Source organism: Aulonocara sp. 'chitande type north' Nkhata Bay, linkage group LG18 (genome assembly GCF_057382095.1).
Source record: "Aulonocara sp. 'chitande type north' Nkhata Bay isolate Kocher_YH1m ecotype deep benthic linkage group LG18, A_spYH_male_GT1.1, whole genome shotgun sequence".
NCBI lineage: Eukaryota > Metazoa > Chordata > Actinopteri > Cichliformes > Cichlidae > Aulonocara > Aulonocara sp. 'chitande type north' Nkhata Bay.
In genome coordinates this window covers 24312353-24325564 of record NC_141361.1, presented here as the reverse complement: position 1 = coordinate 24325564, position 13212 = coordinate 24312353, and the positions used below count along the sequence as shown (strand labels likewise).

The window sequence follows — 13212 nt, the reverse complement described above, 5'->3', positions numbered from 1 at the left end:
GAAGACCTGTATGCTGAGTACATTAGTGCAGTATAATTTGCCTTCTGGCTCCTGTTCCAGTTTTAAGTGTTTGACTTGTATCAGGCCTTGGGTCCTACACTGCGTTTGTTATTTCAGTCTTTTCTGTATACATTGCCCCCTCTGATTCATTTCTATGTCATATGCCTTTGTCCTCCAGTGCTTCCTTTTCCCCGTCTTCATGTTTAAGTGACTATTCTTGTCTCCTTGTTTAGTTTGTGTCTCTTGGTCGCTTCCTGTTTTGCTTTGAAGGTTAGATTTCTTTCATGAACTGTGTCAGTTTTCCTTCCCGTCCTTGTCTTCCCCCTGATTACATGATTATCTCCAACTGTCATTTGCCAGTCAGCTCCCAGTGTATTTATAGTCCCGTCTTATACTTGTGTTTGTTCCCTTATGTCTTCTAATTTTTTCCTCCTGGTTTCTCCTAGCCCTTTGTGTTTTTGGTTTCTGCCTGGTCTTTCTCATCATGATTTTAGTTTCCTGGTTTTAATGGATTTTGCTTACCTTGGACTTTAATCTATGAAAGATCTGCTTACACCAATATTTTATCTATAGTAATAAACCAAACGTGAATTAATTTGGATCATAAAACGTTACACTAAAGTAACTTAAACTGTTAAACTGTAGCCAAAGCAGTTCCTTGGTCAAAATGAATCATACGGGACTCAAACTAAAGATCTTCAGCCGTCTGTACTGTAATCTCTTAATCTAGATCACTTTCATTTAGTTATGTTTACAGTACTTAGCGACCTGCTGGCTTCTTTTGCCATCTTTGCAAGATATAAAGAAGCTACTCAGCTTCCCTGTGATGCCCCCCTGATGTTCATACCTGCAGTCTTCACGGCTTGAAAAACTTCGTAAACCACCTCTGCAATTTTTTGTTTGTATTTTTTATTTAAATACCACATTTTTCTCAAGATATACAAAGACAACTTGTGTCCTTGGCTTCAGATTTAAGACAATGGTCATGAACTCTGTGTCTCTTGTTTGCTGTCATTGCTGCACTGTCAGTAACACAAGCTTAAAATGTCCTAAAAATAGTTCAGAAAATAATAAGCCCCCCACAGGATTTTCTGTGTACTTAGAAATTGGCAAAGAGCAGGCTGGTTCATGGATAAATAATAGCTGCTTTGGCTTACTTTATCTTTCAGCTTTGCAAAACCTTTGTGAATATGATGGGGATCAATTTAAGCTCCTGATGGGTTAGATGTTAGATATGGTCGTGGTAGATATAAAAACAACACAACCAACGCGGGCTAAAGAAACACATTCTTTCAGACAGAACCACAGCTACCTGGTACATTTTGAGGTTTCCTACCATCAGCTACACAGTAAGCTGTATACTGGTCAGATTAAAGCTGTAAGAATACCCATCACCTCTCTCCCTCACTGTAACTTTGTTTCTTCCTTTCCTCCCTCGAGTTTTCCTCCTTCCTCTTCCCCATCTCCCCTCTCTCTTCTTATCTTTCTCTGTCTTCCTCTTTCATTCCTGTGTGAACTTGACTCCTGAGATGCTGTCAGTGTTGACAGGTGAAGCAGCAGGGGAGACAGGCTGACTCGAATGCCAAGCTGCTGCCATGTTAAAGGAGGAAGAAAAAACCCACAATCTAGTCAACTTCCCCTTCGGAGGTTTTTTGTCAGGTCTCTGATTTCCTCGAGAGATGCTGATTCTAAAATAAGAGAATTCCCCTGAGGGAAAGGATATGCCAAAAAAACAGAAAATTCACTGAATTGCCTCCATCAATTTTGAGGCCACTGCTAACATTTAGGAAAAGTGTAAGCATATTTTATCCAAATACAGATGCAAGTCAGTTTTGTCCATTACTGGCAGGTAAATTAAGGTAGCATGCAAATACTTAAGGGACTATTTCTTCATCTAACCTTGCCATCCAGGTTTGCAGACAGGCTTTACTTCAATATGCACCACCACATCCTCCTTCGCCCTCTTCTGACCGCAGTCAAAGGCCGTCACCATAATCTTGTAGCTCTGCTGTTTGTCATAACTCAGCCGCTCTGTGTTTCTGATGTTACCTGCGGAAAACAAAAACACAATGGAAATATAATTAGGATTTTTCACCAGCGGAGAAAAAAAGCTGTTGTGTTGTTGTATTTGGCAATAACAAAGCAAGCAGTGCTTCCCACTGAGCAATAATTGGAAACGACTTGGCATTAAAGAAACTGCTCTTTGTACTTATTGAAGCCTTTTACTGAAAACTCAAGGTCCAGTAACCTTGTATTACATTTGAATATTAAAACCTCCCTGTAAACAGTAAATGTAAAACCACACTGATGGATTATCTTCACCTGTCACCAGGGTAACGCTTTGAGAAGAGGAGATGCCACGAGCCTGTACATTTTCAATAAGAGGCCTTGGGTGACTCACTGCCAGCTAATTGTAAAAGATAATTATTAGCATTTCACATTTTTCCTCTGATGTTCTCTGTTAAAGTTCATGCTGGTAATGTACCTTTCTGACCTAATGCTGTCCTTAAGCTTTTTGAATGTTTCTGTTTTATGATGGTTTTTTGACAGCTTGTGACAGCTTGATGCGTACATATTTACTGATTTGGGAAACTTGGTTTGGATTTGGAGAGATTATTGTAACATTGGCATTAAGGACTGTGTTTTCAGACCCCAGAAGACAACTGAAACTATTTTTGTGCTGCATCTGGAGGCTTAGCTGCTGGCAGAGAAGAAAATCAGTTCAGAGAACAGAAAGAAAGAAAAAAAAGAGAAATGTCAGAGGAAGAAAGGCAAGGAGGTCAGAATCAGACAGTTTTTACCAAAAACTCCAACAGTGAGCGTTTGATCTGCTGCTGGTGTGAACAGTAAAGCACAATTTCCCATCTCTGTTTATTAGCAGAGAACCTTTCTCCAGGTGGCTGATTTATAATTTTTTAACCACTTTATCAGTTAGTTTAGTTTAGCAGTTTGGTAATAGTTTTGTTTAACAAAATGAAATAAAATGAGTGTAATGACTCTGCATCAATGTGACCTAAAGCAACAATCTTCATATTTTGCTTTTTAAAGAGAAGCCAAATAAGCAAATTAAACATAATTTTTTATTTACTTTTTGACCTAATATGAAGAGGAGCCAGGAGAGTTAAGAAAGTTAGTTAAACATTAAAAAGGTTAAAAATGAAGACATTTAGAGAAAAAAATCGTTTTATTTAAATATGTCATATAAATACAATATCTAATGAGTCGTCATATTATTAATACTTTGATATTTTGTCCTGCACTGATTTTGAGTACTATGATGCTTTTTAAAATACAGTAACAATAGGCTGGAATATCCCTTTAAGGTTTGCATTACTTTGAAAGGGCTGATAACACAGTTTGACAGGCATGAAATAAATAGATAGATGATTAGATGACAGATGATTTCTAAAGCGCTATCGGCTGAAATACTGACATATCTCAGACACTGAACAAGTGAAGGAGAAAGTAAGACATGGCAGGCCTTAAAAAAAATCTAAAGCAGATGGAAAAACGTGGGGGGAAAGCAACAGGTTCATTCCTCAGTTTGACAATGTTAGGAAATAATAAAGGTGGTCATACAAAATGTTGACTTTCAAGCTTGTTAGAACTGTTGTCTTATATTCTGTATTTGCACATATGCTTGCACATGTTGCAAAACTCCCTGCGTCTTTTCCCATTTATCCAGTAAAATATAAAGCAATGCTCAGTATTATATATGAGAATAAATTATCCACTGGTCATTCTAAATTGCTAGTATGTCTGCACAGATCTAAGCAATATTATAGTAAATTATGTCAGTGTCAGCAGTCAAAAAGAATATGAAGTAAAACTTTCTAATTTTATTTATCAATACCTAAAAAAATATTTCCTTACAGATGATTTTGAATTCATTTAAAGAAGGATGAATGAGTACAAATAGTAGTATCTGTAATCACAAAACAGGATGTTCTTTTCTAAAGAGCTGCTGCAACATCTTACCCCATGTAACATTGGCTTGAAGCCCATTTATTTATACCAGTCTAAACAATGGTGCTTTGGGTTCAATCATTTTTAATTCTAAATTTACTGTCTAATTTTAAGATTACAGTTTACGCCACATCCATTAGCAGAACTACATGCTGCAGCCCATTTACGCTTTATCTTGTCTTGCACTTCTCTCAGTTCACAAAATTAGTATTTCTCTATAAAGAAAGTCTAACTAATATGTTTCTTCCGAACAATAATATTGTGCCTGTAAGGGCTTTAAATTGAATGAGCCAGACAACGGTAAAAGACTGAGAGAAAAAGACCAGGAGGTTGAACTCAAAAAGTAATAAGACAAAATATTAAATACGAACCTAAGAGAGGGAGATACAGTAAAGAAAGCAGTGTATGTGTGTGTTTGGATTACACAGATCAGTGTGGATGTGCAGGCTCAGAGAGACAGTAGTGCAAATCCCAAAGCTGAAATTTTATATAGGCTGATAAGCTCAGAATAGCAATTAATCAAAAATAAAATACACTCCTCCAGTCAAGTAGGACTGGCGTAAAGCCACAAAGGAACACGGGAAAACTCAAAACAATTTAAGAGGAAGGCAGCTATCTGTCAAGTAACTTTTGAGCTATGAACCAATAAAGAGCTACCTCATGGATTACAGTATTATTCCAATAAAAAGGAATATTTCACAGTTGTCTGTTTTTCCCTTTTCAAGATGTATTTTATTTTTGCATTAACTTTAATCTGCTGAGCAGACAGCGTTACTTTAAAATCATCCTCGATATTATGCCTTTACACAAAGTTGTTCTCCATGGCCCGTTCCATTATTCATTTTAAAGTCTTCGGAGCATTCTCGGGCTGTCTCATGTTCGTCTTTGGCAAATTTCAGCTGGCTGAGATCACAGTATTACATGTATGGCTGAGGAATAGTTTTCTTCTTTTGAAGACATTGGGCATTCTGTTTGTGTTCAAGTGGGACAAGAACCTCACAGCCGTTAAAGTTAGAGTAACTGTATTGGAAATGTAAAAAATTTCTCATATGATAAAAATTTAAAATGATTTTTACCAACAAAATAAGAGATTGCGCTACAAATACAGTAAGGTGTAAGGTGGAGAGCCACTACTATATCAAAATACACTATATTTTGTTATTCTCCAGGCAAAATGCTTTTGTGCTCTAAATATATGACATCTAAAGTAAATTAACAAGTGCTATTAGACTAAATTAAATTGACTATTACCATAAAATGAGTGTTTAACAGTCTTTAAAAAAAAAAAAAAAGAGTTAAAGTAGTTTAAAAAGAAGTTAAACAGCAAACTATCGTAACTGCTTAGCCAATAAGATTGTGGTGTCAAGAGACAAGGAAGGTGTAGATGAAGATGTTGTCAATACAAACTTGTGTAGCGTGTCTACAGTCATTTGTTTCAAGTATATTTCCAAGAAAACACAACAAAAGCCATTCCAATATATAAAAGTGAAGAAAAACACATTATCCAATTAAAGAACAATTTCTCCACTTCCCAGAGCTGGAAGGATTGAAATACACAATTCTATCAAGTGACTGTTAGTTTGTGTTTAAAGCAAATAGGTCTTCCTCCTTAACTGTAATGCAATGAGTAGAAGATGTAACACACGCACTGGATAACAAGAAATACACTGTGTGACCTCAAAAAGCTTTAAAGCACAAAATACTTATGCAAGAACTGGAATGAGACAATCAGCTTATGTTTATATTGTTACCTAGATGAATGATATCAGTATAGATGTATAAATAATGCTGACTATGATTTAGTGACGGTTACTTGTGAGGTTCCACAGGGTTCTGTGCTGGGCCCTATGCTGTTTATACTGTACATAGATGACATATGTAGCATGTCGAAATTGTTAATATTTGCTTTATTTGCTAATGACACAAATTTATAGTGCACTGGGGAAAGGTTTGGAACAGCTTTTGAATATAGTAAAAGTGAATTAAACATTCATAAACATCTGAAAGAATTTCACAAGAGTGGCTCACACTACATTTTTGAGTGTGGTAATTCACTTTAAATTATGTCGACAGGCTCACACAAACAATTCCCAAATGTTCAACATAAAAGCCTTAAAAACTAATATTATATAACATTAACAATATCTTTAAAAGTTATATATACACATACTCTGTTGTTCCTTGAAAGTTTCACAATTACCTATTGTGTGAAGGTATGGGGAAACATCACATCACATCAATTCAGTTTATTTGCTACAGAAGAAATGGTAAATGGTAAATGGCCTGTATTTATATAGCGCTTTACTAGTCCCTAAGGACCCCAAAGCGCTTTACATATCCAGTCATCCACCCATTCACACACACATTCACACACTAAATGAAAGCTAAATGAATTATAAATAGATCAGATTATTATAAACCAACCAAAAGACTGTTTATTAAATTGCATGCTTTAATATTTTATGACTTAGTTGATCTCTGCACTGCACTGATAATGTACAAAGCACAAAATAATCTCTTTCCAGGACGTATTCAGAGGCTGTTTCAAAGGTATGTTTAAAAAAGCAAGGTCAAGATCAATATTTAAAAAAAGATGTATATCTGTAAAAAGCGTTGAGTGATTGTGATAGGGAATTAAAAATCTGTGTGTTTAAAACTCAGGTCATAAACACATATAACAGTGAGGTATGATTATCACTGTTTATGAAATATTAGTCTTTCTACTTGTTTAATGCTTTTTCTTGATTTATTATGTTCTTTGGGATGTTTCTGGTGATATTTACTGCAGCTAGAAAACAGCAGGTGTGAGTACCTAAAGCTTCAGCCTGAACCTATTCGGTCAATTCTTTATGTTCTTACCATTTAATTAAATCCTTTATCATCAAAACATTTTTTTTTTTATCATTTTTTGTTTTTGACTTAAAAGAAATGTTAATAATGACCAATTTTTATTTTTATTTTTTATGTGATTGCTCCTAATCATATCACTTTCCAGCCAGACAATAAGCCACGCATGTACAAAAACACTTACCATTGCGGTCTATGGCAAATGGCGTCCCGGCAGTCACAATTTCATAGTTGCAGATCTGGCTGTACTGTGGTGAACAGTCCTGGTCCCAGGCTTCCACCTTTAACAACCAACATACACTTTAATCCAACACAAACACAACTAATAACATTGTTGCTGTGTACGCTTCTTGTGGCATTGTTAGACCATATTCATTTATCTGACATACTGATTTTAACAATAAAGCAATGATAAAAACAGAAAACTGATACCTGCAAAATGCTGTCATAGATCTTTCCTTCTGTTATTGATGCCTTGTACAGAGACTCCCGAAAGATTGGGGAGAACTCATTGACATCATCCACCTGGATGTGAACTACAGCTCTGGATGTAAGAAAAAGTAGAAGACAGAAGATGCTGGTATGAGGGATTACACACTAGGTAAAATATGTAATTAATGTGGAGCTGAAATGGGTAAATAGGAAGACTAAGGCTAGGGAAAAAGCACAGATTCATCCCCTGAATGTTTTGCAAAGCTGGGTTGTTGTTGTTTAAGCTTCAAATTTTTCTCGCACCTGCTTTTCCTCTCCCTACATTCAACTCTGAATTCACAATATCATCAGCTGGAAGGTTAACGCAGCTCTCAGATAACATTTGTGCACTAAAGTATATAAATGAAGCAATAACGCAGATGTATCATGAAGTTTTCTTCACCGGTGACCTTTGCTGCCAGCAACTCCCACCGTATCTGAGCAAGCACATCTGGCTAATTAATGACATTAGCTTAATGAGGCCTATTTAGAATGTCATGCCATGATAATGTGACACACACAGACACACACAGGGTACAGTCCGTGTCATTCATCTCCCACTAAAGAAATTCATCACAGATCCCTGAGCTGATAAATTTCTCTGCATTTCTCGCTCTTCTCCCATAAGCGGTGTCTTATTTTAGCTGCTTGGTGCTTCTGACTGGAGAACCAGAGGGTTTGATTTGCTGCTGTCCATGCCAGTCTGCCTGTCTGTCAATCTAATTCACATAGCACCGCTACACAGTTTACAGACAGACATTATATTGACAAAGCATTAGGAGGACATATCTTCAGACATATCTGCAACAGCTGTGACTGCTAGAGTATAAAGGACTGAGAGACAATAACAACAGAAGAAAGGAACTAGGAGAAGAAAGACTCAATCTCATTATCACAGTTATTCTTTTTTGTAACTCACAGTGTAATTTATGAAGGAATTTATAAACAAAGCTAAACCTACATTCAAATGAATGCAAAGCCACAGACATTGCATAAACACAGTACTGTGGCAAAGTACTGAGTCACCCCTCATTTTATTTTAAATATTTCGTTTCCAAGGAGCCAGACTTGCTCGCAAAATTTAAAAGTGGTCTTAAGTTTTTCAAAGTTTCTCGACATACTTTGGCTACTTTTTTACAGTTATCAGTCCAGACCTTTTTTTGGTCCATTTTTAGAGGAATGTAAATTTTAAACTGTATAAATGATTTTAAAATTTCTTTAGTTGAATCTATAAAAAATGACACAGGCATAAAATATTATTTTTTGCACTAGCAAGGTCATTCCCAAAGAGCTATAAGCAATAAGCAGTCTGGAAAGCATCTGATTGTCAACGGCTTCATTTTTTAACATGACAACGATCCCAGACACTCTGAACAGAACAAAAGGCAGCCAACATCCAAGGAAGAGCTTTGACTGTCCTTCAAGAAGCCTGGAGAATTATTACTAAAAGTTATTTTAAGAAATTGCAAGAAGGTTTCCCTAAGAGAGTTCATGCTGCGTCGAAAGATGGTTACCAAATACTGACTTTCAAACTTATTAAGTTTGTACAAACTCTGTTTTTAGTCCTATATGCACTTATTTCCCATTACTACCACCATTGTTATCATTATTGTTATTATTATTATTGTTACCACCTAAGAAATATAAAGAAATCAGGGGTGGCTCAAAACATTTGCACAGTTTGCATTTATGACAACGACTTTGCTGGAGATGTTTTTCTGTTTTTTAAACACTGGCATTGTTTTGTTGTGTTTGCTTCCCAGAAGTTAATGTGACTCACTTGAGCAGCTGCCTTTGTAACTCTGACATGTATATTTTGAAGATAAAGTCTATTATTTGTAAGACGTTGTTTTGTCCACCCCCTATAAATCAGCTATAGTTGCAGCTACACAAATGAGTCACACTGAGATAAATAATAACAGGCAGCGCCGTATGTGACAGTTTTAATACTACATTTTCATAAGAGAGTTTTCAGAAAATATACAGAATTTCACAAAAGCACAAATAAACAAGACACTTCCTGAAATGTTTGGCGCACTATAAAAAAGAATCTTTAACATAATGACGTTTTATTGATTAAAGCTAAATCGAATGCAGACACATGAACAGTCGCAGCTTGTCTTACTTGTGGGATTTCTTCCAGTTTGCACCACTTGGGCCGGCCCCACAGTCATAGGCCTGGATAATAAAGGTGTACTCTTTCTGGCTCTCACAGTCCACAGGGCTACTGGCTCTCAGCACTCCTTCTCCTGATGTGCGATTCAACACCACGGCCTCAAATGGAGCATCATCGCCATTGATCTTAAAGGCACAAATCTCCCCTAAGAGGAACAGAAATGAGGAAATGTTACATTTAAAAGGATTACACAGTCAGAAGTAGTGAGTATTTGTTTTGTTTTTGTTTTTTGAAGTGCAAAGACACTGATTTTTAGATAGTTTCGAGTAGGAGCTAGGTGGCTAATAAAAACCTTCTTTTTGATCTTTCTTTTTAAAAAATAGACACAAAGATGAAGAAGACAAAGGCAACACAGAGTCAACATCTGCGCAGCATGTGGTTCATCAGTGGACAGACACTGATGGGTACTTAACATGAAAGCAGTCAGCACAACTATCAGACCTACAAGCAATTTAAGTCCACATTATGTGAATAAACAACAACAAAAAAAGAAAGCTTTGGGAAATATTTCTTCTCTCCTCATTCATTTAATTTTCTTTCATGACACTGTTGGTAAAAATCTTATTATTTTGCTTTGTTTGTTTGTTTGTTTTTTTTCCTCCCAGCCATTTTCTCAAACACAGCAGTAGCCACCCAACAGCTCAGATAGTTAAAGATGAATCAAACTGCGGGTAATGAAGCAAAACTAACAATAGACACTGCTGGCATTTTTCTTTACAGATTGGCTATCACTTCACATTTCAGTCCATTTTTGGACACAGGAATCTTTGTCAGCATGAGCAGCTCACAAAATCACACTGCGGAGCTCCCGGGGTGTAGTTAAGAGAAAAAATAATTTCTGATTTGTGTCGAGCTGCGCCACCTCAACAAAGGAGTGAATTTGTCCTGTCTGCAAAGTGTTTACACCACACTCTGGCAGTGTATTGTGTTGTGTGTTTGTGACTCTAGACTCGTCTGCGGCATTCATCCCCCGGCACAAGTGTTCATTTCAGGGATTTGGGAAATCTTTTTTGCAGAGGCAATGAAAAGCTGGTGTGCTCTGACCCTGTGCTGGCTGATATCTCAGAACAGAGCGGGACATAGAGGAAATGCCACTAACAAACACAAAGACAAAGCTCCCTGTCATCGCTGGCTTCTCTCCACTTTAGCTCCTCTCCACTCTCATGCACACAGATCCTTTTAACCTGATTCAACTTTGCAAATCTGCTTTAGGGTGAAGCCAAACATAGTCCTCTTCAAAGTTTGATCCCTTATGAATTTTCAAGATGCCCAGCCCCTGAATTGTCCTCCTTTTAAATTTTGTAGAAATGACAAGTTTCTCAATATCACAGTGGGACACAATTTGCATTTGTAGAAAGACAATATTTGAAAAAGGGAAATAAGCATGCCGGTACATGCACAGACAGGCCTATAGTCTCAGATATGCCCAGATAGGGTGATTTTAATACAGTGCTGACTTAGTGGTAGAAGAAGGAAAAGGTACTTCCACTTAACAGCTTGGAGGTTGGATAGAAATACATTTTTCGCTCCATCTGTTTTGACCAATGCGTTTTTTTGGATTACATTTTAAACGAGAACCAAACAGAGCTTTATAACGAAGCAAGGAAAGAACGAGAGCGCGAGATCGAGGGAAGAGGAGGAATAAGATGTGTCAATGTATATGTTAATGATAATAACAGAGATTTCAAGCAGATTCCTACTTTCTCTGCAAGTACTTTGCGCACACACACACACACACACCCATCCATGCAAGCCTAATAATGTGCATGCATATATAGATTTTCTTTCCCGCCACTTAGTTTGTTCCTCATCAGCAGAGGGAATGCTATAATTTCAACCTTCTGCCGTGCATGGATGAAATGAAGCCCAATCTTTTGGCGTGCACACCATGAGCGAAAAAGGGTCGGTTTTCAAAGTAAATATCCAAATGCATAGATTTTTGCTTCAGGGAGCTGGCCCGTCGCCACGGAAGAGAGGAAAATTCAAGAGTCAGCAAAAAATGGCTCGATAATAACAATCATCTAAAATAGATGGTACTCCACTGCATGCTTCAGCGGCATAAACTGCATCGACACAAAATGTCAAGCTGTCGGGGAACATGTATTTCTTGGGATGTTAAATTGCCAAAATAATGGAAAGGGACAGTAAGGATACATTTAATGAGAAAATGATTCCCTGCAAGCTAACACGTTGTCACAAGGAGCCAAAACAAATTTGCGCATTCCCGCTGCAAATTGCATGACTTGACAGAGCATTTCATTTCTTTTAACTTTCATTTCTATATTTTGGACTGCTCACACTTTCTGTTCAATCTTTATTTTAACCACATCAAACGCAGCTTGTTTAAAAGAAGAATTTAACTTTAGGTCCAAATGGCTAAATCAGCTCTTTCTGCTCCTCCTCCCAGATAGCCATCACTGTATCATCTCTATGGCCCATCATAAAACTTGCTTGACCTAAAAAGTTTTTCCAGAATGTATTTTTGAATCTTTTTGAATGTCTTATAGTCTCTACTTCCTCCACTTCATGTACTGAGTTTGCAAAAGTTTCTAAATTGAATTTGTGCACTAAATGTTTTGCAGATAAGTCTGTTTGTTGCATAGTTTTCTGATTATCACTTGTAAAGTGATAATGTGATAGTCTATATGATAACTAAACACTGCTAAACAAAGTTCCTCTGTGTATGTGTGTGTGTGTGTGTGCCACAGATATAGACTTACCGAGAAACTTTGTGTATTTGTTTGAGCCTTTATTCATAAGAAAAGTTGAGAGAGATAGCAGGGGAATCAGATATAACAAATGGTTCAACTGACTGAGATTCGTTTACAGACTGTTGTGTTGTCGGCTGCTCCCTTTAGGGGTCACCACAGTAGATCATCTGCCTCCACTTCACTCTATCCCTAGCATCCTCCTCTGTCACATTAACCCTCGGCCCCTGCATCATTCCCTACATCTATGAACCTCCTCTGAGGTCTTCCTCTTTGCCTACAGCCTGGACTCTGCATCCTTTGTGCATCCACTATCCCTCCTCTGCACATGTCCAAACCATCTCACCCATGCCTCTCTAGCTTTTTCTCCAAACCGCTCAACCTGAGCTCTCCCTCTGATGTGCTCATTACTAATCTTGTCCCTTCTCGTCGCTGCTAATGAAAATCTTCATATCTTCAGCTCTGTCACCTCCAGTCTTTTTGTCAGTGCCACTATTTGCAAACCATACATCACAAAAGGTCTGTATTAAAAAACATGTTACACCACTCCTTAAAAACTAGGAATTAGAGACAGTGCCACTTAATAGAAAACAAAATCCAGATTAATGAAACAAGAACTCTTGAGCGCCTAAAAAGAAGGCAGCTGAACTCTGGATTATCCCCTAAAATATCTAGGTTTCTCCATCAGTTGTTTAACCCTCTCAGGCTTAAATTAAACTTTTTGTTGCTAATGCACAACCAAGTCCTGCAGTGGTACTTCTGAGTAAAAAAAACTCATAAAATATGTATGTGGGGTAATCAGGTTGTTAGTTTTTAACTGTTGCAAATCGGCAACGCCTGCCTCGAGAGGGTTAAGAATTGAAGATCTAAAACCTTTCTTCTTTGCCTTCTTTTCAACCACTCACCATGAACTGGATGATTGATAACCCACATGGATGTTAATGAAACGAGAACATTAGGTGCTATAAAAGCACTCACAGGTTTTACCGGACTCCTCTGTTATGACCCCGTGGCTCATAATGGCTCTGCTTAATTAAAACAGCA

The 13212-nt window shown here is 37.3% G+C and overlaps 1 protein-coding gene across 1 annotated transcript in view; it reads right to left on the bottom strand.

The window, feature by feature from the left end:
* clstn2a (calsyntenin 2a) overlaps nt 1-13212 on the bottom strand; it is a 162636-nt gene that overhangs the window by 38496 nt on the left and 110928 nt on the right. Inside the window, exons 3-6 of the mRNA XM_086270899.1 lie at nt 9410-9605; nt 7246-7357; nt 6998-7094; nt 1900-2049 (exon numbers count right to left, since the gene is read on the bottom strand). Coding sequence (XP_086127025.1) covers nt 1900-2049; nt 6998-7094; nt 7246-7357; nt 9410-9605 — 555 coding nt within the window. The remainder of the gene's footprint in view (nt 1-1899; nt 2050-6997; nt 7095-7245; nt 7358-9409; nt 9606-13212) is intronic.